General features: G+C 45.6%; 1 protein-coding gene across 4 annotated transcripts in view; it reads right to left on the bottom strand.

Moving 5' to 3' along the window:
* The window catches only part of MCM3AP (minichromosome maintenance complex component 3 associated protein), a 79,031-nt gene that overhangs the window by 28,046 nt on the left and 27,963 nt on the right, over positions 1-23,022 (bottom strand). For 3 of the 4 annotated variants that reach the window (XR_013347576.1, XM_077830651.1, XM_077830654.1), the window contains exons 11-18: positions 22,678-22,838; positions 18,845-19,086; positions 17,746-17,930; positions 16,486-16,586; positions 13,352-13,483; positions 11,219-11,332; positions 10,733-10,777; positions 3,166-3,318 (exon numbers count right to left, since the gene is read on the bottom strand). Coding sequence is in view for 3 of the 4 variants with exons in the window: in XM_077830651.1 (XP_077686777.1) it covers positions 3,166-3,318; positions 10,733-10,777; positions 11,219-11,332; positions 13,352-13,483; positions 16,486-16,586; positions 17,746-17,930; positions 18,845-19,086; positions 22,678-22,838 (1,133 nt within the window). In the remaining variant the exon portion in view is untranslated. The remainder of the gene's footprint in view (positions 1-3,165; positions 3,319-10,732; positions 10,778-11,218; positions 11,333-13,351; positions 13,484-16,485; positions 16,587-17,745; positions 17,931-18,844; positions 19,087-22,677; positions 22,839-23,022) is intronic. The other variant, XM_077830653.1, reaches the window with a different exon arrangement.

Raw genomic sequence — 23,022 nt, 5'->3', positions numbered from 1 at the left:
AGTTAAGTCACCCACTACCAAAAACCTGGACAGGGTGGCACACACTGACAATTAGGGGGCCTGGTTTTTGCTCTGACTTGCTACCACTAACATCAACGGTTAAAAGACACAAGAGCTATGGTGTTATGGCAGTCGCACATTAAGGAGCTGAGACCCAGAAGTGAGAATTCTATTCAGAATGCATCTTGAGATAAATATTCTTCTTAATTTCAGTGTTTACTCTGTGCTTTTACAGCATGTATATTTGGTGTATAATCCATTTAACTGCTTTCCCCTGGATTATTAAACAGCTTCCCTCTTGCTGAAAATACCCTTATAAACATTACCAGGGGAGCAGAAAATCTTAAATAATTTTTTTAAGCAATTATAAAAACCTGTAGGGCATGCTACCTGAAAGATGATTTATCAGAAGTTAGAGACTAGATTCCAGGATTGCTATTCTGTAAACTAGAACATCTATGTGCAGTGATGGAAATAGCTACAAGCATAGTTGAGAGCTCTTTTTGTTCAGAATAGCACCAGGCTCAATCATCATTGGAATCTGGGGTCTGTTCCTGTCCAATTCTTAAATTTTCAGCCACTAGGGGCTTTTTTACACATTAGAAATTACACCTGTGTGACAGCACGGGCTTTCGTCTCGTCTGTTACATTAAATCAGTTTCAAAACATTTGAGCTGACAATAGAGAAATAATTTTTTTTTATTTACACCCTCAGTCCGTAACAAGGAGTACTGACCCTTCCCTAGTAATCTTCTTTCACACAATCCACTGAGAACGTATTTCAGATCCAGCGGCTGGAGACGGGACACTAGATAGGGAGGGCTTTGGGTTACCACACAGAGAATTCTTTCCCAGGTGTCTGGCTGGTGGGTCTCGCCCACATGCTCAGGGTCTAACAGATGGCCATATTTGGGGGTCGGGAAGGAATTTTCTCCCAAGTCAGATTGGCAGAGAGGGGGTTTTCCCCTTCCTCTGCAGCAGGGGGCATTGGTCACTTGCACACTTAGACTAGTGTGTCAATGCTGGATTCTCTGTAACTTCAAGTCTTTAAATCATGGATTTGAAGACTTCAGTAACTAAGCCAGAGGTTAAGTGTCTATTACAGCAGTAGGTGGGCGAGGTTCTGTGGCCTGCAATGTGCAGGAGGTCAGACTAGATGATTGTGATGGTCCCTTCTGGCCTTAAAGTCTATGAGATCTTTACAGTCTCCCTCACATGCAGGGAAACAGATGAGCCTTGCAGTGTGCCCTGAAGGGTCAATACCCCAGGGCTATTTCAGACTGGGGAGAGGGAATTCCAAAACTCCACAAAGAAGGCCCTGCCACCCCCCTGTGACCCTAAGAGTCCCTTTATGCCAACCGGCAAAGGGCGCATTCACACTGTTGTCAGAATATTTAGCTAAACAGCATCTTGTAAGGTATCATATGTAAACTGGTGACACGCTGGTCATGAATATCATCATATGATGTATGTATGGGTTGTGTATACAGAGTTATATGTGTGGTGTGGAGGCAGCTAATAAATAAGCCTGCTGTAGACTAAGGAATGTGGATTTACCCGTCTACATGTATCTTGCTAAGGGGCAGATGAGAAGACAGCATGGGTTGATTACAAGCAAAGGACAATGAAAGGACATTTGACTCCAAGGTAAACAAAGTGATAGACACAATGGAGAAAGCAAGTTGACCAGAGGATGAAGAATGGGTTTGGTGCCTGCTCTCCAAAGAACACACAGCAAGGGAGAGGAACTTTGTCCAGGTTTACTTTTCAAAGAATACATTTCAAAGGTTTTCAGGGAAGGAAGAGGACTCCTCATTTGTTATCCAACATTGATGGAACAAAGGGATCAGTGCCCCCTGATTCTGTGAACAGCTAATCCTCCTGCTTGTGGGGCTGGAGCTGCTGAGAGCTTGATGCAATTGAGAAAGCTGCTTATGTAAAGATTCGCAAAAAGAAAAGGAGTACTTGTGGCACCTTAGAGACTAACCAACTTGAGCATAATCTTTCGTGAGCTGTAGCTCACGAAAGCTTATGCTCAAATAAATTGGTTAGTCTCTAAGGTGCCACAAGTACTCCTTTTCTCTTTGTGAATACAGACTAACACGGCTGTTACTCTGAAACCTATGTAAAGATTGGAGCTTGCTAAAGTCATGTTTTAGATAGTAGAAAGGTCCCATTGTTGTTTTGTTTTAACCACGTTTTTCTCTTGCTTAGTATCACTAAAATCTAAGTTCTTTATTAATAAAGTTATGCTTGGTTTTATAAGCCATCTCAGTGCAGTGTATTAAAGTGTGGGTCCTCAGCTAGACCGCTAGGCTGGTGGGTGCATTCTCTTTGGAGGCAGCAGACTTGGTAACTTCTGTGAGAGTGTCCAGCAATAGGGAGTGGATTCTACAGAGGACCACTCTTCCTGGAGGTTTGGGAACTGGGGTTCACCAAATGTTACCCGCAAGGCAAGGCTAAGACTGGCAGACTCCCAAGGAGTTTTCTGGGGAATAGGACAAATTGATGTGGCAGGGAGCTGACACACAGTTTAACCTCCAGCAAAACTCTCCCTTGTTGGGGTAACACATGGCTTATGGTTCTGGGTGGCCCTAGAAAGCGTCTCCCTCTCTCCCCGCCCCTTGTCTGAGTGAGGGTCCCAGCCAAGCACCCCACTGATCTGGCAATATGGCAGAGGGAAAGAGACAGCTTTTGGATAAGTAGATCCTGGGCTATTTAGGGCTTTATAACCCCTCACACCCCCACCCCTCCCCCCAAAAAATCTTAAAATACTAATCAGTGCTTAATAATTAGCCAATGTAAATAAAAAAACACTGGTATCATGTGTTCCTGGCAGGATATATAATGTAAAACATGAGCTAGTAAATTCTGTACCAGCATGAGTTTCCAGATAGATTTAAACTGTAGTCCCCGTATAGCTTGTTAAATAGTTTAATCTAACTTCTTGTTTCCCCTTCCCCCAACCTCTGTTCACTTGTTTGTCTCTCCTTAGATTGGGAGCTCCTCAGGCAGGGACTGTTCCCTCTTCTCTGTCTGGAAAGCACCTAGTAGGGACTATCAGAAACAGCATACTAGGATTAGCAAATGCTACTACTGATCCTGTTGGAGACCACTTGACGGTCTCCTCAAGAACAGTGTCTGTAGTACGGTTTGACAACTCACCGCTGCAGATATTTGCAGAAACACTGGAGCTCCTGGAGGGTCTCCTTAGCACTCTGGAAAATCTCCTCTTCCAGAAACAGCTGCATTACATCAGCACAGACTTCCTCTGAGCAACGGGCAATGCGGGCTTTTCGGTCTCTTTCCAAAGCATACCTGGTGCAGAATGAAACAAAATAAGATTCCAAGGCAGAAATGCCCACTAAGCAGCACTCACGACAGTAAATGCTAAAAAGAGCTGTAGGGCAAAAGGCAGGCATTTCCAGCACAGATAAGTAGTCATTTTAAATCATTTCCCTTTCTGGAAGCCACTAGACTTCTGTAAGTTTCGCCTTTGAAAAGGAAAAGCATAGGCCTTTCTTATCTAGGGGGACAGAAGTTGTGCACACCCTGGGGGGGGGCGGGGGGGGATTCAAGGCCTTTACACTGGACAGAATGCAAGTAGTAGTCTTCAAAGGGGTTTGTAGTCCCTGTTCAAGGACACATACACAAACACCACACACACATTCCCAAGTACCCATCCAGAATACTAATCATCCCCTCACACTTCCTCCACTTCTAACTCATCCTATTCTACTCCTGGCCACTGTCTTTCCAGTCAGTGACGATTTGTGGAAGAAGAGCATGGGAAATCTTCAATACACACCGTGTTCATAAAAGCGTCTCTCTCTGTACTGTGGTGAGGCTTGTTCTATAGAACACTTATTCTATAGTGTTCCTGCTAGAGCTCTCCACATACGTACAGGCAAGGACTAAGTTAATTGTTGGTGCTTAATGGACAATGCACCAATTGCACTCCTGGAAATTGACCTCTAATCCCCTGGTGAGATGCATAATGGTACCAAACTCAGAAGCCCGTGCTAGCCCACTGGGGAGCCTAAGCGGGAATATTTTTTGCCTGCCCATAATAACAACAAAAAACAAATAGAGGGCCCCCTTGAGCTGCTCCGGGCCCTAAGCAATTTCTTAGTCTGCTTATGCCTAATGCCAGCACTGACCAGGCTGAACAGGGTCAGGGGTTCCAGGACAGACAAAGGAACTCGGACATGGGTAAACTCAGAGCAGGGGACAGGGTAAGGCAGAGACTGCACGCTCTCTCTCCTAGCCCCGAGCCTGGAACAAGTGGGACCTAAGTACAGACATGCCAACTCTCTCAAATTGAGGCAACAGTTGTGATTTCTGAGTAGAATTAAGCCTCACTCATGATCTTGCTATAGAACTCTCAAATGTCAGGATTTTTTTCACCCGCAACACATTCTTAAAATAGGTTTCCAGTCAAACAGGAAAAACAACAAGTAGTCCTTGTGGCACCTGAGAAGACTAACAAATTTATCTGGGCATAAGCTTTCGTGGGCTAAAACCCACTTCATCAGATGCGTGGAGTAGAAAATACAGTAGAGAGGTATAAAAACACAGCATATGAAAAGATGGGAGTTGCCTTACCAAGTGCCTTACCAAGTACTAACGAGCCAATTCAATTAAGGTGGAAGTGGGCTATTCTCAACAGTTGACAAAAAGGGAGGAAAAATCACTTTAGTAGTGCTAATGAGTTCAATGTAATCTAGGTGGTCCATTTCAAACAGTTGACAAGAAGGTGTGAGCAACAGCAGGGGGAAAAGTTAGTTTTTGTAGTGACCCATCCACTGCCAATCTTTATTCAGACCGAATTTGATGGTGTCCAGTTTGCAAATTAATTCCAGTTCTGCAGTTTCTCGTTGGAGTCTGTTTTTGAAGTTTTTCTGTTGAAGAATGGCCACTTTTAAGTCTGTTATTGAGTGTCCAGGGAGATTGAAGTGTTCTCCTACTGGGTGTTGAATGTTATAATTCTCGATGTCAGATTTGTGTTCATTTATTCTTTTGGTAGAGGCTGTCCAGTTTGGCCAATGTACATGGCAGAGGGGCATTGCTGGCACATGATGGCATATATCACATTGGTAGATGTGCAGGTGAACGAGCCCCTGATGGTGTGGCTGATGTGGTTAGGTCCTATGATAGTGTCCCTTGAATAGATATACAGCCAGAGTTGGCAATGGGCTTTGTTGCAAGGATAGGTTCCTGGGTTAGTGTTTTTGTTGTGCGGTGTGTGGTTGGCTGGTGAGTATTTGCTTCAGGTTGGGGGGCTGTCTGTAAGCGAGGACTGGCCTGTCTCCCAAGGTCTGTGAGAGTGAGGGATCATTCTTCAGGATAGGTTGCAGATCCTTGATGATGCGTTGGAGAGGTTTTAGTTGGGGGCTGAACGTGACAGCTAGTGGCATTCTATTACTTTCTTTGTTAGGCCTGTCCCGTAGTAGGTGACTTCTGGGTACCCTTCTGGCTCTGTCAATCTGTTTCTTCACTTCACCAGGTGGATATTGTAGTTGTAAGAATGCTTGATAGAGATCTTGTAGGTGTTTGTCCCTGTCTGAGGGGTTGGAGAAAATGCGGTTGTATCTTAGAGCTTGGTTATAGACAATGGATCATTTGACGTGATCTGCATGAAAGCTGGAGGCATGTAGGTTAGTTTAGCGGTCAGCAGGGTTCAGGTATAAGGTGGTGTTTATGTGACCATCGCTTATTTGCGCTGTAATGTCTAGGAAGTGGATCTCTTGTGTGTACTGTTCCAGGCTGAGGTTGATGGTGGGGTGGAAATTGTTGAAATCCTGACGGAATTCCTCAAGGGCCTCCTTCCCATGGGTCCAGATGATGAAGACGTCATCAGCCTAGTGTAAGTAGAGTAGGGGCGTTAGGGGACAAGAGCTGAGGAAGCGTTGTTCTAAGTCAGCTATAAAATGTTGGCATACTGTGGGGCCATGCAGGTACCCATTGCAGCCCTGCTGACTTGAAGGTACAAATTGTCCCCAGATCTGAAATAGTTGTGGGTGAGGACAAAGTCACAAAGGGCAGCTACCAGGTTTGCTGTGACATTATCGGGGATTCTGTTCCTGATGGCTTGTAGTCCATCTTTGTGTGGAATGTTGGTGTAGAGGGCTTCTACATCCAGAGTGGCCAGGATGGTGTTTTCTGGAAGATCACCAATAGATTGTAGTTTCCTCAGGAAGTCAGTAGTGTCTCGAAGATAGCTGGGAGTGCTGGTAGCGTAGGGCCTGAGGAGGGAGTCTACATAGCCAGACAATCCTGCTGTCAGGGTGCCAATGCCTGAGATAATGGGGCTCCCAGGATTTCAAGGTTTATGGATCTTGGGTAGCAGATAGAATATCCCAGGTCGGGATTCCAGGGGTGTGTCTGTGTGGATTTGTTCCTGTGCTGCTTCAGGGAGTTTCTTGAACAGATGGTGTAGTTTCTTTTGGCAATCCTCAGTGGGATCAGAGGGTAATGGCATATAGAATGTGGTGTCAGAGAGCTGCCTAGCAGCCTCTCGTTCATATTCCGACCTATTCATGATGACGATAGCACCTCCTTTGTCAGCCTTTTTGATTATGATGTCAGAGTTGTTTCTGAGGCTGTGGATGGCGTTGTGTTCTGCACGGCTGAGGTTATGGGGCAAGTGATGCTGCTTTTCCACAATTTCAGCCCGTGCACAGCGGCGGAAGCACTCTGTGTAGAAGTCCAGTCTGTTGTTTCGACCGTCAGGAGGAGTCCACCCAGAATCCTTCTTTTTGTAGCATTAGTAGGAAGGTTTCTGTGGGTTAGTGTGCCGTTCAGTGCTGTGTTGAAAATATTTCTTGAGTCAGAGACGTTGAAAGTAGAATTCTAGGTCACTGCAGAACTGTACCATGTTCGTGGGGCTAGAGGGGCAGAAGGAGAGGAGTAATTTAGATATTTTAGAGTCCTTTTTCCTCTGTAGAGAAGCCACGTGTGTGTTGTAAATGGCTTGTCTAGTTTTTGTAAAGTCCAGCCATGAGGAAGTTTGTGTGGAAGGTTGGTTTTTTGTGAGCGTTTCCAGTTTTGAGAGCTGATTCTTGATCTTCCCCTGTTTGCTGTATAGGATGTTGATCAGGTGGTTCTGCAGTTTCTTTGAGAGTGTGGGGCACCATAGTCTGTGTGGTATGTGGATTGTAATGGATTTTTTTACCTTCAGTCCTTTTGGTATGATGTCCATCTGTTTGCATTTGGAAAGGAAGATGATGTCCGTCTGTATCTGCACTTTTCATGAGGTTGATGGACTTCCACTTAGTTACCCCCCCACAAACAAAGGAATGTAGTTTCTCTACTGGCAGTTAATCCCAAAGTACTTTGAAAGACAATGAAAATTCATTTACATATCAGAAAGCTCATGCTCAAATAAATTGGTTAGTCTCTAAGGTGCCACAAGTACTCCTTTTCTTTTTGCGAAGACAGACTAACACGGCTGTTACTCTGAAAGCTATCAAGCTAACAAGTGGAGGTGTGGGGAGAGACAGTGTAACTACACCCCAGCAGGGAGGAGAAACTTCATCTGAGGCATAAAGAAGGGGGCGGGGAGCCAAACCTCAAATAAGCAACTGAATTAATTGGAAAAAAAAATCCCCACGTTTGAGAATTCTAAAAATGAGGCTTAATCTTACATAGGGCTTGTCTACACTACACAGCTTTTAGCAACAAGACTGTGTCGACAAAAGACAAAACTTTTGTTGACAACGTTGCAGTGTAGACAAGCCCTTAGAAATCCTGTTAGCCGCCAGGGGCGTGGCTGGGGCTACGGCTGTCAGCCCTGGGCGACTGCTCCCCTGCCAGCCTTGGAAGTGGGAGGCGGGACCCCACAGCAGCTCCCCCAGGCCTGGGAAGGGTGAAGAACCCTACGGTGCAGAAGAGAGGCTGGGAGGGCTAAACTATGGCATGGCAGCTGCAGCAGGGCTGAAGTGAGGAGGGCGAGGGCTGAATTAATGGTAGGTTCTGGACAGATGGGGTGAGTGCTGGGAGGGTGAACTGATGCGGTGGTGATGACAGGGTTGGGTGACTGAACTGAGGATGGGGCTGAACTGAGAGGGATGGAGTGGGGGGACAGGATTAATTGCTAGGCAGGAGTTGGGTAGATGTGGGAGTGAAAGCTCTTGCAGCAGGGCCAGACTCACCTTACCCAGTACGTGTGGGAGAGTGGTTAACACAACTGTTACATGCACACACCCTGGGGACGGGCAGGGGGAGTTCAAAAACCAAGAAACACAGTATGCTCTTTCTTTACAATGTCATGATTTTGGGGGGCCCAACTCATGATTTTTGATCTCTTGAGTTTACAACACTAACTACATGTGGGGGAAATGCTAGGGTTTAGGTAAGACTTTCTGTGGAGACAGTAAATAAGGAAGTGTTATTTACTCTCTCTCATAACACAAGAACTAGAGGTCACCAATGAAATTAACAGGCAGCAGGTTTAAAACAAATAAAAGGAAGTATTTCTTCACACAACGCACAGTCAACCTGTGGAACTCCTTGCCAGAGGATGTTGTGAAAGCCAAGACACCAACAGGATTCAAAAAAGAACTAGATAAATTCATGGAGGATAGGTCCATCAAATGGCTAGTAGCCAGGATGGGCAGGGATCGTGTCCCTAACCTCTGCTTGTCAGAAGCTGGGAATGGGCGATGGGATGGATCACTTGATGACTACCTGTTGTGTTCATCCCCCCGAGGCACTGGGCATTGGCCACTGTCAGAAGATAGGATACTCGTCTAGATGGACCTTTGGTCTGACCCCATGTTGCCGTTCTTATGTTCTTAAGACAACATGCGGCCTTTTGTTGTTTTAACTCTCTTGTCTCAGCTTGCGATGGTCCTTTGGATAAATAAATACTTTGTTTTGAAGAAGCTGTTTGATGTCCCTGCACTTTCTTTCTGATCACAGGGTTCCAAAGGGAAGTCTACAGCAGGGGCCAAAACCTAGATGGTTGGTAAACAGGGGTACTGTGACCTGGGAAGCTGGTCTAAGGGGTGGGACAAATTGTGGAATTCCATCCTGAGACAAGTACACAGGGCTATCCTTTGGAAGGGATGTGCAGGGAGAGACAGAGCAACGGACCAAAGGTACAGCTTGCCCTGAATCATGACCGAGTTTCATGGTGTAACAGTTAGATCTAGCCAAAGCTACTGCTTCTTTATTGGACAGAGGGACTGCTGTTGACAGATATGAGACATTCCAAATTTACTAGATGCTGAACGTGCTTTTTCCTCTGGTGCATGGCCATCCTTTGTCTCACTGTGCCCTCACCCCACTCTTCCCTTCTACAGAGGTTTAACTTCAGGTGTAATTATATACATCACAAAAATGCAGACCAGAAGCAACAGTACAGCTTTGCACATGGGTTCGCTTTGAGACTGCTACTGAACAATCTAGTTGCCTTCTATGATGAGATAACTGGCTCTGTGGATGAGGGGAAAGCAGTGGACGTGTTCCTTGACTTTAGCAAAGCTTTTGACACGGTCTCCCACAGTATTCTTGCCAGCAAGTTAAAGAAGTATGGGCTGGATGAATGGACTGTAAGGTGGATAGAAAGCTGGCTAGATCATCAGGCTCGACAGTGATCAATGGCTTCATGTCTAGTTGGCAGCCGGTATCAAGTGGAGTGCCCCAAGGGTCGGTTCTCAGGCCGGTTTTGTTTAATATCTTCATAAATGATCTGGATGATGGGATTAATTGCACCCTCAGCAAGTTTGCAGATGACACTAAACTGGGAGGAGAGGTAGATACGCTGGAGGGTAGGGATAGGATACAGAGGGCCCTAGACAAATTAGAGGATTGGGCCAAAAGAAATCTGATGAGGTTCAACAAGGACAAGTGCAGAGTCCTGCACTTAGGACGGAAGAATCCAATGCACCGCTACAGATTAGGGACCGAATAGCTAGGCAGCAGTTCTGCAGAAAAGGACCTAGGGGTCACAGTGGATGACAAGCTGGATAGGAGTCAACAGTGTGCCCTTGTTGCCAAGAAGGCCAATGGCATTTTGGGATGTATACGTAGGGGCATTGCCAGCAGATCGAGGGACGTGATCATTCCCCTCTATTCGACATTGGTGAGGCCTCATCTGGAGTACTGTGTCCAGTTTTGGGCCCCACACTACAAGAAGGATGTGGAAAAATTGGAAAACATCCAGCGGAGGGCAACAAAAATGATTAGGGGACTGGAACACATGATTTATGAGGAGAGGCTGAGGGAACTGCGATTGTTTAGTCTGCAGAAGAGAAGAATGAGGGGGGATTTGATAGCTGCTTTCAACTACCTGAAAGGGGGTTCCAAAGAGGATGGCTCTAGACTGTTCTCAGTGGGAGCTGATGACAGAACAAGGAGTAATCATCTCAAGTTGCAGTGGGAGAGGTTTAGGTTGGATATTAGGAAAAACTTATTCACGAGGAGGGTGGTGAAACACTGGAATGCGTTACCTAGGGAGGTGGTGGAATCTCCTTCCTTATAAGTTTTTAAGGTCAGGCTTGACAAAGCCCTGGCTGGGATGATGTAGTCAGGGATCAGTTGTGCTTTGAGCCGGGGTTGGATTAGATGACCTCCTGAGGTCCCTTCCAACCCTGATATTCTATGATCTTCTATGAACCACAAGGGGAAGCAAGAAGCAAAGCTCCTTGAGGAGCTAGTCCACTAGTGAAGAACAGAGGGTCAGTGCAACAGCAGCAAGGGGCAGAACACCTATGAGGGTAGCGCCTACCTTTGCAGATCTAAGAGGCTCCCTCTTCCTGGATCAATTAACACTCTGGAGAAAGGAAATCCATATCAAAGATTTGACGTCCTACCCCAAAGTTAAAGGTTTGAAAGTTAATAATATACAATACTAAAAAAATATTCCGGCCTTCCTCATACATCATTAAATAGTAAAAAAAAAAAAGGGATGAGTCCATGTTTTCCTTACTCCTTTGCAGGTAATGTTTCGTACAATAGATTTTTTTTGCCTGGTTTTTCAAAACCTACTGATGAAAATGTAGAAAGTAAATTGTGCATAGTGAATTGTTTGAAAATTTAACCAAACGATGTTCTTTGCAATGGTTCCATTCACCCTGTACTGGTCCAACAAAAGGAGCAGCGAGACGTCCACCACTGCTTGCCAGAGTCTTACTTTCCCAGGAAAGTAGTTTACAATGCAGGCATTGTGTTATAGAACATACTGTACACCCTACATAGCTAATGTTGCACTTACTTTAATTCACTAGCTGAAGTCTCTTGAACACCTTCCTTTATTACTTCTTCTGTCAGCTCCGCACCCAGTGAATGGCTCAACTGTTTTATCAACCGTTCTCTTTCCTGCTTCTGCCTAAAGGATGGAAACAAATTACACACAAATAAGGACTGGCAAAACCTGTCTGATGATCTGTAACACATACATGCCATATCAACACCACAGATAATTTTGAGACAGAATAATTAACCTCCATATTGGGCTAGTCTAATTTTTCATGCTTCTCTTTCTAAAAGTAGCAGAGGCAAATGTTCTGCAGCACGACCAGCTTTGCAGGGGGTGAGGCCCGTCCCCCCCACCAACTGATCAAGGGACTGCTTCTTACAATACTCAAATGGGAGATAACTCCTAAGCCACTGCCAGGGCAGCTGGCACTGTGAGAGATGAGGGGTTGCCACCCTTTTCACCCCCTAGAAGCCAGAAGGGAGGAGGAAGTGGCAGGACTAGAGCCCAGTTTCACACTCAGAAGTTCTGGGGTGCAGTGGTATGTGGGGGCACATGAGAACTCCCGCTGCATATCCACTTAGTGTAATCTATAGGCAGGAGACGTATGGTACATGGAACAAGGAGAAACTCCTCTGTAACGTTTTATGAATGCTGTGTGTTGGTTTCTTTATGGGGAACACTTATACAAATGTATGAAACAAAATCATTGAGAGATAACTGTAGATACATTATCCAGAAAAGGAGTGCCAAAACATCCCTAGGTACTTGGCAAAACCTTTGCTCTGTTATTTGTTCCAAGGGTGGAAAGATAGCCTGAGAGTGGTTGTATCTGCTACATGGCAGACAATAAGCTAACTCAATCCTGTGAAGTTTTACACATCTCCAGAAAGGAAGACTGCTGCCAGTGTTTAACAGACAAGACAGTGAATCTGTTGCTGGAAGTCTATCTGCAACCTCCTCCCTCAGCAAGATGCCCAGGGGTCCCAGGTCAAATAAAGGGACTTTGAAATAGATAAAAGACTGCCTGCAAATTCAGAGGGAGACACTGACTGAGGCTCAGGTTGAGAGGCAGAAACTGCAGGAGTGCGTTGCTCTGTCCTGCCTCAAGGCTGGGAGAGGAGGGACAGGGGTGTGTATACGTCTGGGACAAGTGGGACCACCTAAACTTCCAAGGAAGGTTTAGGTAAGATAATATGAAGATAGGCCTTTTGTTCTTTTAACCCCGTCCTCTGTTTATTTAATTCCTATGGATAAATATTACGTTTAAAAAAAAAAAGCTATTCTCTGTCACTGCATTTTCATAGCGGTCACAGGCTCCCACCGGAAAGTCAACAGCAGGTGCCAAACACAGCTGGACCTGCTGAGGGAACACAGCTGGTGAGCAGGGGTGCTGTGACCTGTGGACCCAGTCTAAGATTAGGGTGAAGTGCAGAGTTCCCTGCTTAGCTCTGTCACTTGGAAGGGCTGCGCATGGAATGAACAAGTGAGAGGGCAAAGGTACAGCTCACCCTGTGCCATAGCAGCCATATTCTTAACACAGGTGTCATTATTAAGTATTGCTCTGATTCAATCAGTTTTCAAAAGAGACACAATAAAACAATATTTTTAAAAGATCATTTTACAATTTACAGCTAAAATATATTAGAGAATAGTTAAATAAAGAAGAAAAAAAACACACTCCTAGGTAAATTTAGACCTTTTAACAGAAAGAAGCCATCTGACCGACGACTATCCTGGGGCTTGATTAATGCTGACAACCTCAAAGTAAGGGTGAGTTCTAGGGATGTAAAAGGTTAACCAGTAAGCATTAGGCTTACCAGTTAACCAAAGTTAACCGTTAATCCCAGCGGCCCCACGTCGGACCAGAGGGAGGGACCCCAGCCCCAACCGTGCCAGCAGGACCCCAGCCCCGGCCACACAGAGCTGGACCCCAGCTGCTGTCATGCCAGCCCACCTCCCCCAGCTACCTCAGTTACGGTTAACCTGTTAAAAGAAATAATTGGAATCGTTTAACTAGTTAACTTTTTTAACCAATATTTACATCCCTAGTGAGTACACCCATTACCAGTTCATTGAACCATCCAGTCCCTCAAGTTTTCACCTGCTGATCTTACATTTACTACATCTATTAGAAACGAGACTACTCACTTCTCTTCTTCTGCTCTGCGTTTTTCCTCTTTGACTCGCTCTCTTTCTGCGCTGACTACATCTGTTGCAACTTGCCTGAGAATCTCCATCATTACTTCGGTCAAGAGTTCCTCTCCGGTGGCATCAGAGGTACTGCATGAAGAAAGGCAGCGGTTTTGTGTTTTTCTTTTCCTTTAACGACACACTCCAGCTCAGACCCATTTTTGTTTCCTAACTCTATTTAAATCAGTCATATCAAACACTGATTTGATAGCAAAGACTACCCACTCCATAGGAAGGATGAATGGGTTGACTGCCCATCCAGGACTACTGAGGCAACTCACTGATCAAAATTCTTGGCACTCAAACAGCTTGCCAGATACATTCCTGGCTACTCCATATCAGCTCCAATTTATAACTTGCCAGCCCACAATAACAAGGGTGGGAAGAAGTAAGAACTAGTGGATTTTCTGTAATAAGATGACCATTTATCGTAAGAAAATGTCTCTCTTTCACCCTTACGGATCTCATTATAGTGGAGCTGGGGCTCTGCTTTAATTAAGGTTGAGTGACTGTTTAAAAGACAACACTGTTGTAAGTGCTCTAAAACCCACATGCTTGTCTTGGATTATGTTGTGCCTCATTAAAATACAGGGTAGAGTTAGTGGTCCAAATTTTGGAATCATTTGAGCAAGGGATTCCTGTGATACAGCTATGACCCTAAGAGTACCCTAACGAGAGACGACATACTATTGTCATGATATTTAGCCAACAGGTGGCATTGTAATATATCACTGGAAACTAATAACTCACAGGTCATTAATATTCTTGAATGATGTATGTGCAGTTAACCCACACAGAACTTCACAGATGTGCTGGAAATGTGACTAAAATGTGTTTAAACCAGTCATGTCAGGGGGAATTGAGAGAAGTTTTCTCCAGACAAAGGAAAGAGGCCAACATCTCAAGTGAGGTATGGCTGCAGAAAAAGATCATTTTCAAAAACTCCCCACAGGGGAGGAACTAGCCTGCAGCCTACTCCACACAGCAAAGCACCTACACCCAGCAGGGAAAAGGAACTTTACCCGGGGAGACCTTTCAGAATAATACATTTCAGAGGTTTACTGGTCTATAAAAAGAGAGGAAGAGAACCCCTAAGTTATTTTTCACCTCAGGAGACAAAGGAACTGAGCACTTTGAGCTCTGTGAAGGGTCCTGGCTAAAAAACTGATCAGTCATGCTGGAAGAAAGGAGTGGTGAGAGGGAATGTCTTTGAACAAAGGACTCTAATTTGTTAAGTTATAGAGAAGTCTTAGAAGTGTATTCTTATTTTTGTTTATTTGTAACCATTTCTATCTTTATTCCCTCTACCTGATATCATTTAAACTGTCCTGCTATTAATAAACTTACTTTACTTCTACTATAAACCAGCTCAGTGCTTTGACTGAAACAGCATGTTTGTTCACTCCAGTTAAGGTAATAGGCTGCTTGGCACAGTCTCTTTAAAGGAGCAGCAACCCCGATAAGGTTTTGTGGGTGCTACAATAAGAGGGGCTGAGCACTACAGAAAGACGTCTCTGAGGAACTCAAGAATTGAGCTTCACTGATGGCTACCTGCTAGGCATGGTCTGGATTGGCAGAGTGCTGAAGAGTTGGCTGGCAAGCAGAGAGGCTGGTGTGTCAGGGAGCTGACACATCGCTCAGCAGAAGCAAAGCTCTCACTTACTGAGGCAGAGAGGGGTGACCCAGTGGCTCACAGTTCTGAGAACCCCAGCAGATTGTCACAACAGCCTCTCTAAAAAGGCACATGTTTACAAAATCACCTGCTTCTGCTAACTTTTTTGCCCACACCTGGTGATCAAACTGTCACTCTGACCCTCCCCAAGCTGATCTCACCCACTCAGAACTGATAGCAGCTCGTGCACGGTACCTGCTGCCCTTTGGGAGAGCAATACGGAAACCCTGTCAAAGTTCACTGTCCCAGCATGGACTGACCTGGACAGACAAACCAAAAGGTGAAATGGGCACGTGCAGCAAGACGACTAGTGCTCTGCTTGCAGGCTGGCTGGTGACCCAGTAAGCGGGTGGTTAAAGCTGACACACTATGGCCTTTGAACCTGAGCTCTGGCCCAGTCACTGAGGGGACAGCCCTTCCCTAGGTAATGACACTGAGTAGCGTCAGAGATCATTCAAACACTGTTTTTGAAAACCTAGCTTGATTAATAGAACTTTGATGAAGACCTGGGTTTCCAAAAAGTGCAGTTCTTCTGTGATTCCTCAACAAATAAGGGCTCATCAAAGGGACCTTTGCTCGCTGGGAAGCACTGACAGAACAGAATTGTAAGGGGGATGGGGGAAGCTGGGCATCTTCCCTGCCAACAACATATTTTGGGGGGAGAGTAGTGGGCAACATAGTTCCCCTTCAGCCAGACCGCGGCCACAGGGGTGAGTGCTGGTGACTGTTAAATTACTGATTTGCCTTGGGGTTGCAGCTTGGACCCTTCCAAATGTCTTTCCCTACTTCCCATGGTTCTCAGCAGTAGAAAGGAGGACAAGAAGAGAAAGAAGGGAAGGAATGCTGACGAATTCGCCAAGGTCCACAGCATTCACTATCAGATCAAAGCAGAACCAGCACATTGAGCTACTTCTGAGGCCATAGAAAGAGGAGACTGGAGCTGAAACCTAGTAGCCTGGACTATGTAGGAAAGTTGTTTGGCAACCAAGAGTTTTGATCAATGAGATGCCTCTGTTGCCCTGGATGGATGGAGTTAACCCAATAGTCCTTTCCAGACTAGTGGACTGACTGTATATGGTTTTCACCCAGCCTAATCACTTGGACCTTAGAACTACCACAGTCTACTGCCTGGAAGGACTATAAAGGTGCTTTTTTATTTTTAAATATATACACAAGATACATTTCAGGACAGAAAGTGTCATTTTAAGCATGGGGAGGGAACCAATGCTGGCCCTATCAATCCTGACATTGTCACTTTAAATAAAAATAAAACAAAAATATCCCGCCACTTGGACACCTCGCCCTCCCCAATATAAATGACAGTTTGCTGTCTTCACACTAGTTGCTAGAAAGGCAAAGTGAAACCTAGATAGTGACAGGCCCCTGAAATGTCAACAGTAGTAATAATAATTGCCTTTACCACATAGCCGCAGCCACGTAAGCTGCTCCTGTCTTGCCGATTTCTCTGCACTCTCCTTTGAGAACTTCATGCACCAGGGCCTCCAACACTTCTGTAATGTCCTAAAAAGATACATCCAGGAGGAAATAGTGAGAATGAGTGTTTAACATTTATATAGGATTGCACAAAGGTGTCATTTGGGGGAAGGAATCTTTAGAACCGGTGAATTATGTGGCTGGAAGTCAGAAAACCTATCGTTTTACTGGTAAACAGAGCAAACAATCTGGAAGTCGAAACAATATGGAACCCCACTATGCCATTTTCTTCAGTTACTATCAAAATAATAGAAGTGTAAAACATTAACCCCACCAAAAAAGAAAAGCAACTCCTGAATTAAACCTGCAAAAAAGAGAGTATAAAACATAAGGAATGGATTTTTCTTAATATTTCAAATGTTTAATATTTTCATGTATGACAAATTTTTCTCCAAGGGGTGCAGTTTCAATGGCAAATATTAATAAAATGAATCTAATTTAATTAAATAGTTACTTTCATTTCAATGGACTCATCTTACCCTTCACTGAAATGCAGCCACCTCTGAGATGGAACACAGCAGCAACAGGACTATACCAAGCAGCTTTACACAACAGTTTAGGATACTCATTGAAGAATGCCACCAAATCCAATTAAAACTACAGGAGGAAGTGAGGGCAAATAGCACAGAATCACCCAAACTGGTATGTGTCCATGACTCAAAGTCAACACTGCTACTCTTGTGAAAAGGACCTCTGTTTTAGGTCTCATTTAAAAGATGACACACTGCTATTCTGGGGACTGGTTTAGTACTTGACTCACTAAAAGAAAGCGCCACCTGCTGAATCTCCGTAAGTAGTTTTTGCACCATCGTAAGTTTTCATTGGAGGTCTCCCATCTAAATACTGACAATACGAAATCTTGCTTAGCCAGAGAGATTTGTCAAGGTCATAGTAGTAGTGACATTTTCAGCATGTCTCATCAGACATTCAGCTCCCATTAATAACTGGAGCCAAGTTTTCCCAAATGCCACAATGAAACTGTACCCAAGTTTCTCTTGGTTTGGGATAAAAATTATCTGGAGCAGCTGACTTTCTCTGCTCTCTATTATCTTAACACAAAGATTCAGAAACAGAAAAGGAATTGTCTAACTCCAGTACTGACTATTCTGTAACAAAAGGGCAACTGAAATAATCTTCAATATGCATTTCCGCAGCGCTTGCGACTCCCAGCAGCCAGGTCTCTTACCGTGTCTGTGTACGGAGGCTGAGGTTTCGAAGGTGGAAGCTCAGGCTGCACGATCGGCTGAAAGGGGGACTGTGCTGCAGGAGGCACTGGCGGATGAGGTAACAGCGAAGGCAATGGCTGAGCTGGAGGCTGGACTTGTACCACTGTCCCTTCGGACTCCACGCCTCTCTCTTCTAGCCTTCCTTCTGCAGGAAAACATCCAGCCATTCACAGGAAGTAAAACAGCAGCCGTCTGCATAACTTTTAACTGAGCGAAGTAATTCTTTTCAAAAGTTGGCTTGTTTGATAAATCGCAGTGTCATAAAAATGAGCTCCTATGAAGGCTCAATGCACTGTAATTAACAGTAGACATTCTCTTTTGCATCAGATTACACACTGAATTAACGGAGGATTTATTTATGATACAAAGACTATTTTAAGGACAAGGGAGGAATGAGCTTGGCACTTACACGAGCACCCTTCCTTCTCCTACACACACTAAACACACAGCCTGTTTTAAGTAGTTATGGTTAATCAGTGTGATATTTTTGTATTTTGTCTGTCTGATACAGCAAAAGCGTAAACCCAAAATATTTATTCACTTTAGAACTGGGCAAATAATTGTAACATTTATTCAACAAACTGGGCCTCATTTTCTATTTGCAACTTGTCTGCAAGGAGTTCATTACATTCTTGAACCAATTCTCAGTTTATCAATCATTCACAGGCATTTAGCTGCACGTGCTCAGGATTCAAGGTTCTACTTTTGCTGGTTAGTTTCTGACTGGCAACAAGGTGTGGTTTCTACTCCCTGACTGGCTGAGTGAAACGTTTTAGAATCAGGTTTCACTACAAACACTCATGGTGGGGAGCTCAAAATTTGATTTCCATTAATACATTTGCTGCTTTGATGACACTCTTGCCACAAAGCTTGTTTGCTAGAATACACCGGGAAAGCAGCCACTGAAGCAAGTTGTGGTTTCTATTTCATTGAATATCCATGCAAAGTTCACACAGCTCGACGACAAGTAAATTGGGAAAAACCAACAAAACAAGATTTGACGAGACCGGAGGTCTCTGAGCAGCAGTTCAGATGTTGGCTATGTCCACCTGCTCCTACCTGTCACATTTACACTGGCGTTCTGGATGCTGCCGGCTGGCTCCCCAGCAGCGCTCCCTGCTGTGTACTTGTTCTGCCCATTGAAGCTACATACAGGTACATGGCGAGTTACTGGGGGTAATGCTCCTCCATTTACAATTTCTCCAATGGATGCGGTTAGCTTCTGCTTAACAAACAATGACTTTCTTGGTTTGGGCAATCCTTCAGACTCCAGGAAAGCTAAGCGATTCAACTCCACATAACTAGTGAAAAAACCAAACAAGCAGACAATCAGTGTTGTGACAGCTGGAGCCTGGACAAATCCTGGAGGACACAGGGAATGAGGTAAAACATTCAGATTTATTATTGTATTTTTCTTCACCCACCTGATTTTATAATTGTTAAAAAAATACAACTAACTTCAGTGAAGATTATTTCTGTTTTGTTTCACTAAAAAAGCTTAAAATATGACAGTGGATGATAAACATAAAACAAGAAGTGGTTTTAATGAAAGCCTTCCACCCTCTCAGTACACCTGGGGGGATTCTGCGCCACTGCGCGTGTGCAGAATTCACATCCCCTGCAGATTTCTTTGCTTCCCCGCAGAAAAATAACTTTCTGACAGGGAAGCAAAAAGCAGTCACACACCACTCCCTAGCAGTGCAGGTACATTGTTTCAGGCACCCAGAGCAGCCGTCAGAGAGGTAAATCACTGCGAGGCTGAAGACACCCCAGCCCGTGGCTCCTACCCTGAGCCAGTCCCAGTTGGGCTGAAGGCAGGAGAGGATGGGACTTCCTCTTCCCCTGCAAGGAGTGGCTGGGGTGGTCAGACCCACGCCCAGAAACCTCTCCCAGCTGCAGGAAGCTCAGCATTCTTGCCTGCTTCCTGACCCCATCGCTCCTCAGCTGTGGGGGGAGGGGTAACTGTAACTCCTCCATCCACTCAACCCCCGTGCATCTGGACCTCCCATATCCAGACACCCCTGACAAGCCTCACCCGGTACATCCAGAATCCCCCTAGCCCTCCAAACCTGGACCCCACTTCACTGAACCTCAACCCCTGCATCTGGAGCCACCCTGCACCCAGACCCCCTGCCTCTGGACCCCCACCCCTGCTCCCCCACTGAGGTCCCTGCCCTCAAACCCCCACCCTGATGCCCCACCCTCTGCACCACCCTAAGCCCCCACATCCAGACCCCCATGACACTGACCCCCAACGAGCTGCACCCAGACCCCGAACCCACCAAGCCCCACTCCACCAGGACCCAGACCCCCACCCCCCACGGAGACTCCCCTACACCCAGACCCCTCTGCTGAGCCCCAACCACCTTCACCTGGAAGCCCCTGCAGCGAGCCTCTGTGCATCCAGATCCCCCCACACCTGGACCCCTCACTGAGCTGCCTACACCCAGACTGTCCCACACAGAATCCTCTCACCCCACACCTGGATCCCCCCTCACTGAGCCCCTCCACACTTGGATCCTGCCTGCCTGCCCCACACCTGGTGTGCCTGGTGTCTCTACAGGGCCCCAGGGTGTTTGAGGGGCAGGCCCAGGCCTTGTGCTGTCAGGGTAGGGTGCAGCCTCACCGTTGAGTGTGTGTCCCGGGGGTGGAAGAGCTGCAGGATGATCTCCCACCTTTGTGCAGCCAGTGGCCTGTGTTCCCCACCACCATGCTGGAGCCTCCTTATTTATTTATTGATAAATAAAACTTGCAGAATTTTGTAGAATTTTAAAATATTGTGCACAGAATTTTTAATTTTTTGGTGCATAATTTTTAATATTTTGGTGCAGAATGCCCTCAGGAGTAATCTCAAAACAAAGAAGCACTTTTTGCAGTTATTAATTATGGACTGCAACTTCACTTCTCCCGTTGGACAAGTCCTAGCCTCAGAAAAGACTAAAAAAGAAAAGGCAACTTTTCTATGGGGCTGCATACTTCCTATAACTTGCCCTACCGCAGTGTGTTTCATTGCACTACATGCCATGCTGCATGCCCTTCCCCTACCACATCCCCAAGATGTCTTTACAATGAGAAAAGCATATACAGTACCGTGTACACTTTCCAAGCACTAACTCAGTGAAACCAGGGCTCAGACAAGGCAGGGTGGCACCGGGTTGGCAACCCAGAACCCCCTCCCCCCACCTTTTTTTTTTTTTTTTTTTTGGAGATTGCCATCTTACTTGCCAGAATCTCGGCTTACTTTAAAAAACAAAACCCTAGTTCTCATGGTCTTGTCTATACTACAAAAGTTGCATTAGTGTAACTAAATCAATTTTAAATTGATCTAGTTAAACTGGTGCAAACCTGCAATGTAGATGTGCTTAAAGCTTACCTCAGTAATTTACTGAAGAAGCTAAACCACATTAAAACACTAATTTAGATCCTTCTATTTTTGCTATACAACCTCCAGATTCAAGGCAGAACTCTCTCCCACCTTGCCCAACTCACAGTAGACAAGCCACTACAGCAGAGATGGGCAAACCACGGCCCGCAGGACCATCCTGCCCAGCCCTTGAGCTCCCCACCAGGGAGGCTAACCCCCGGCCCCTCCCCCACTGTCTCCCCTCCCTCGCAGTCACGCCACCGTGCGGGCAGTGCTCTGAGCGGCAGGGCCGTGCGCTCCTGCAGGGCAGTGCATCTGGCTCCGGCCAGGCAGCCCGGCTGCCAGATATGCCGCTCTGAGCAGTAAGGGGGCCAGGGCTGGCAGGTCCCGGGGGGACAGTCAGGGGACAAGGAGCAGTTGGATAGGTGTGGGAGTCCCTGAGGGGCCTGTCGGGGTGGTTGGATGGGGTGGAGGTTCTGGGAAGGTGGTCAGGGAACCGGGGGGGGTGTGGGGGGGGAGTTGGAAAGGCGTGGGAGTCACAGAGAGCCTATCAGGGGGTCAGGGTGTGGACAGGGGGCGGGGCAGTCAGGGGACGGGAAGTGGGAGGGGGTGGATAGGGGGTGGGGGCCAGGCTGTTTGGGGAGCACAGCCTTCCCTACCCAGCCCTCCATACAGTTTTGCAACCTCAATGTGCCCCTCGGGCCAAAAAGTTTGCCCACCCCTCCACTAGTTACTGAACTGCAGTGAAAGGTGCTCCCTCGCAAAGGCTAAGCATGCTGCCTTCACATCACTCGTAGCACAGGGTGCTACAAAAGATGAACTTCAAATACATACATTTATAGAAACAAATGCACTCTAGGATTATGTAGTTAATGCCCCAATGTCCCAATATGAAGGGTGGAATTTCCCAAAGTGCTCAGCGTTGGCTTAACTCATTTTCCATTTACGTCAATGGTAAAACTCCCCAACTTCAATGGCAGCATCAGGGCCAACATTAATCACTCTTGAAAGTCCCACCTTACATCCTAGCCTGTTTTCTGAAGGTTTCTAATGACACAAATAGTGTGTTCTGGTTATTAGGAACATCAAGCACAGAATTCAACAGTGACTGGATAGTTATTTCATTTAGAGCTGCAAGTCACCTTCAATTCATGCAGCTGAAGTTTTGAGACAATCTTCTGCATATTTTACTAACCATTGCTGGTAGCAATGTGGCAATGTAGTCTGCCTGTTAGCTCTAGCATCGCTGGAAGGGACAGATTTCACGGCCAGAAGGGACTACACTGTGATCAGCTTGTCTGATCTCTTGTATAACAAAGGCTACAGAACTTCCCCAAAAATAATTTCTTTTGAAATAGAACAGATTTTTTAAAAAAATCCAGTCTTGATTTAACTCATGTCTCTTTCCTGTTGCCAAGCTGCAGCTCTCATCTTGGATCAAAGATGTGTTTGTACAGCAGCGAGTACAACAGGACCCTGAGCGAGGTTTTTGGGCACTAACACAAATACAGACTCTCCTTGCTCTTACCCATCGGACACACTCAAGCCATAATAACTTATAAAATCAGTGGCTTCTTCGCAGTCTCTAAACAGTAGCATGCGAACCAAATTATCCAGAGGAAAGACAGTGGATCTCTGAGTGTTCACAGTGTAAGCAATATTGAGCGACTTGAGAGCATCTCTGCGTATCTGGAAAAGGAAAAAAAAAAAAAAACCAAATAGCTATTAAACTTCTGGAAGACCTCATAAAATATGTATTAGACAGAGCTGTTCTTTACAACTAGAAAATTAAGAGGGCACTGTCAATAGGAAAATCGGTTTTGAAAAATTATACATTACCACCACCTTCTACCATTCAAGTGGTAAGAACTGT

This window comes from Eretmochelys imbricata, chromosome 11 (genome assembly GCF_965152235.1).
Source record: "Eretmochelys imbricata isolate rEreImb1 chromosome 11, rEreImb1.hap1, whole genome shotgun sequence".
Lineage (NCBI taxonomy): Eukaryota > Metazoa > Chordata > Testudines > Cheloniidae > Eretmochelys > Eretmochelys imbricata.
Note: the sequence above shows the minus strand (reverse complement) of the source record. Positions and strands in the feature narration are given on the sequence as shown.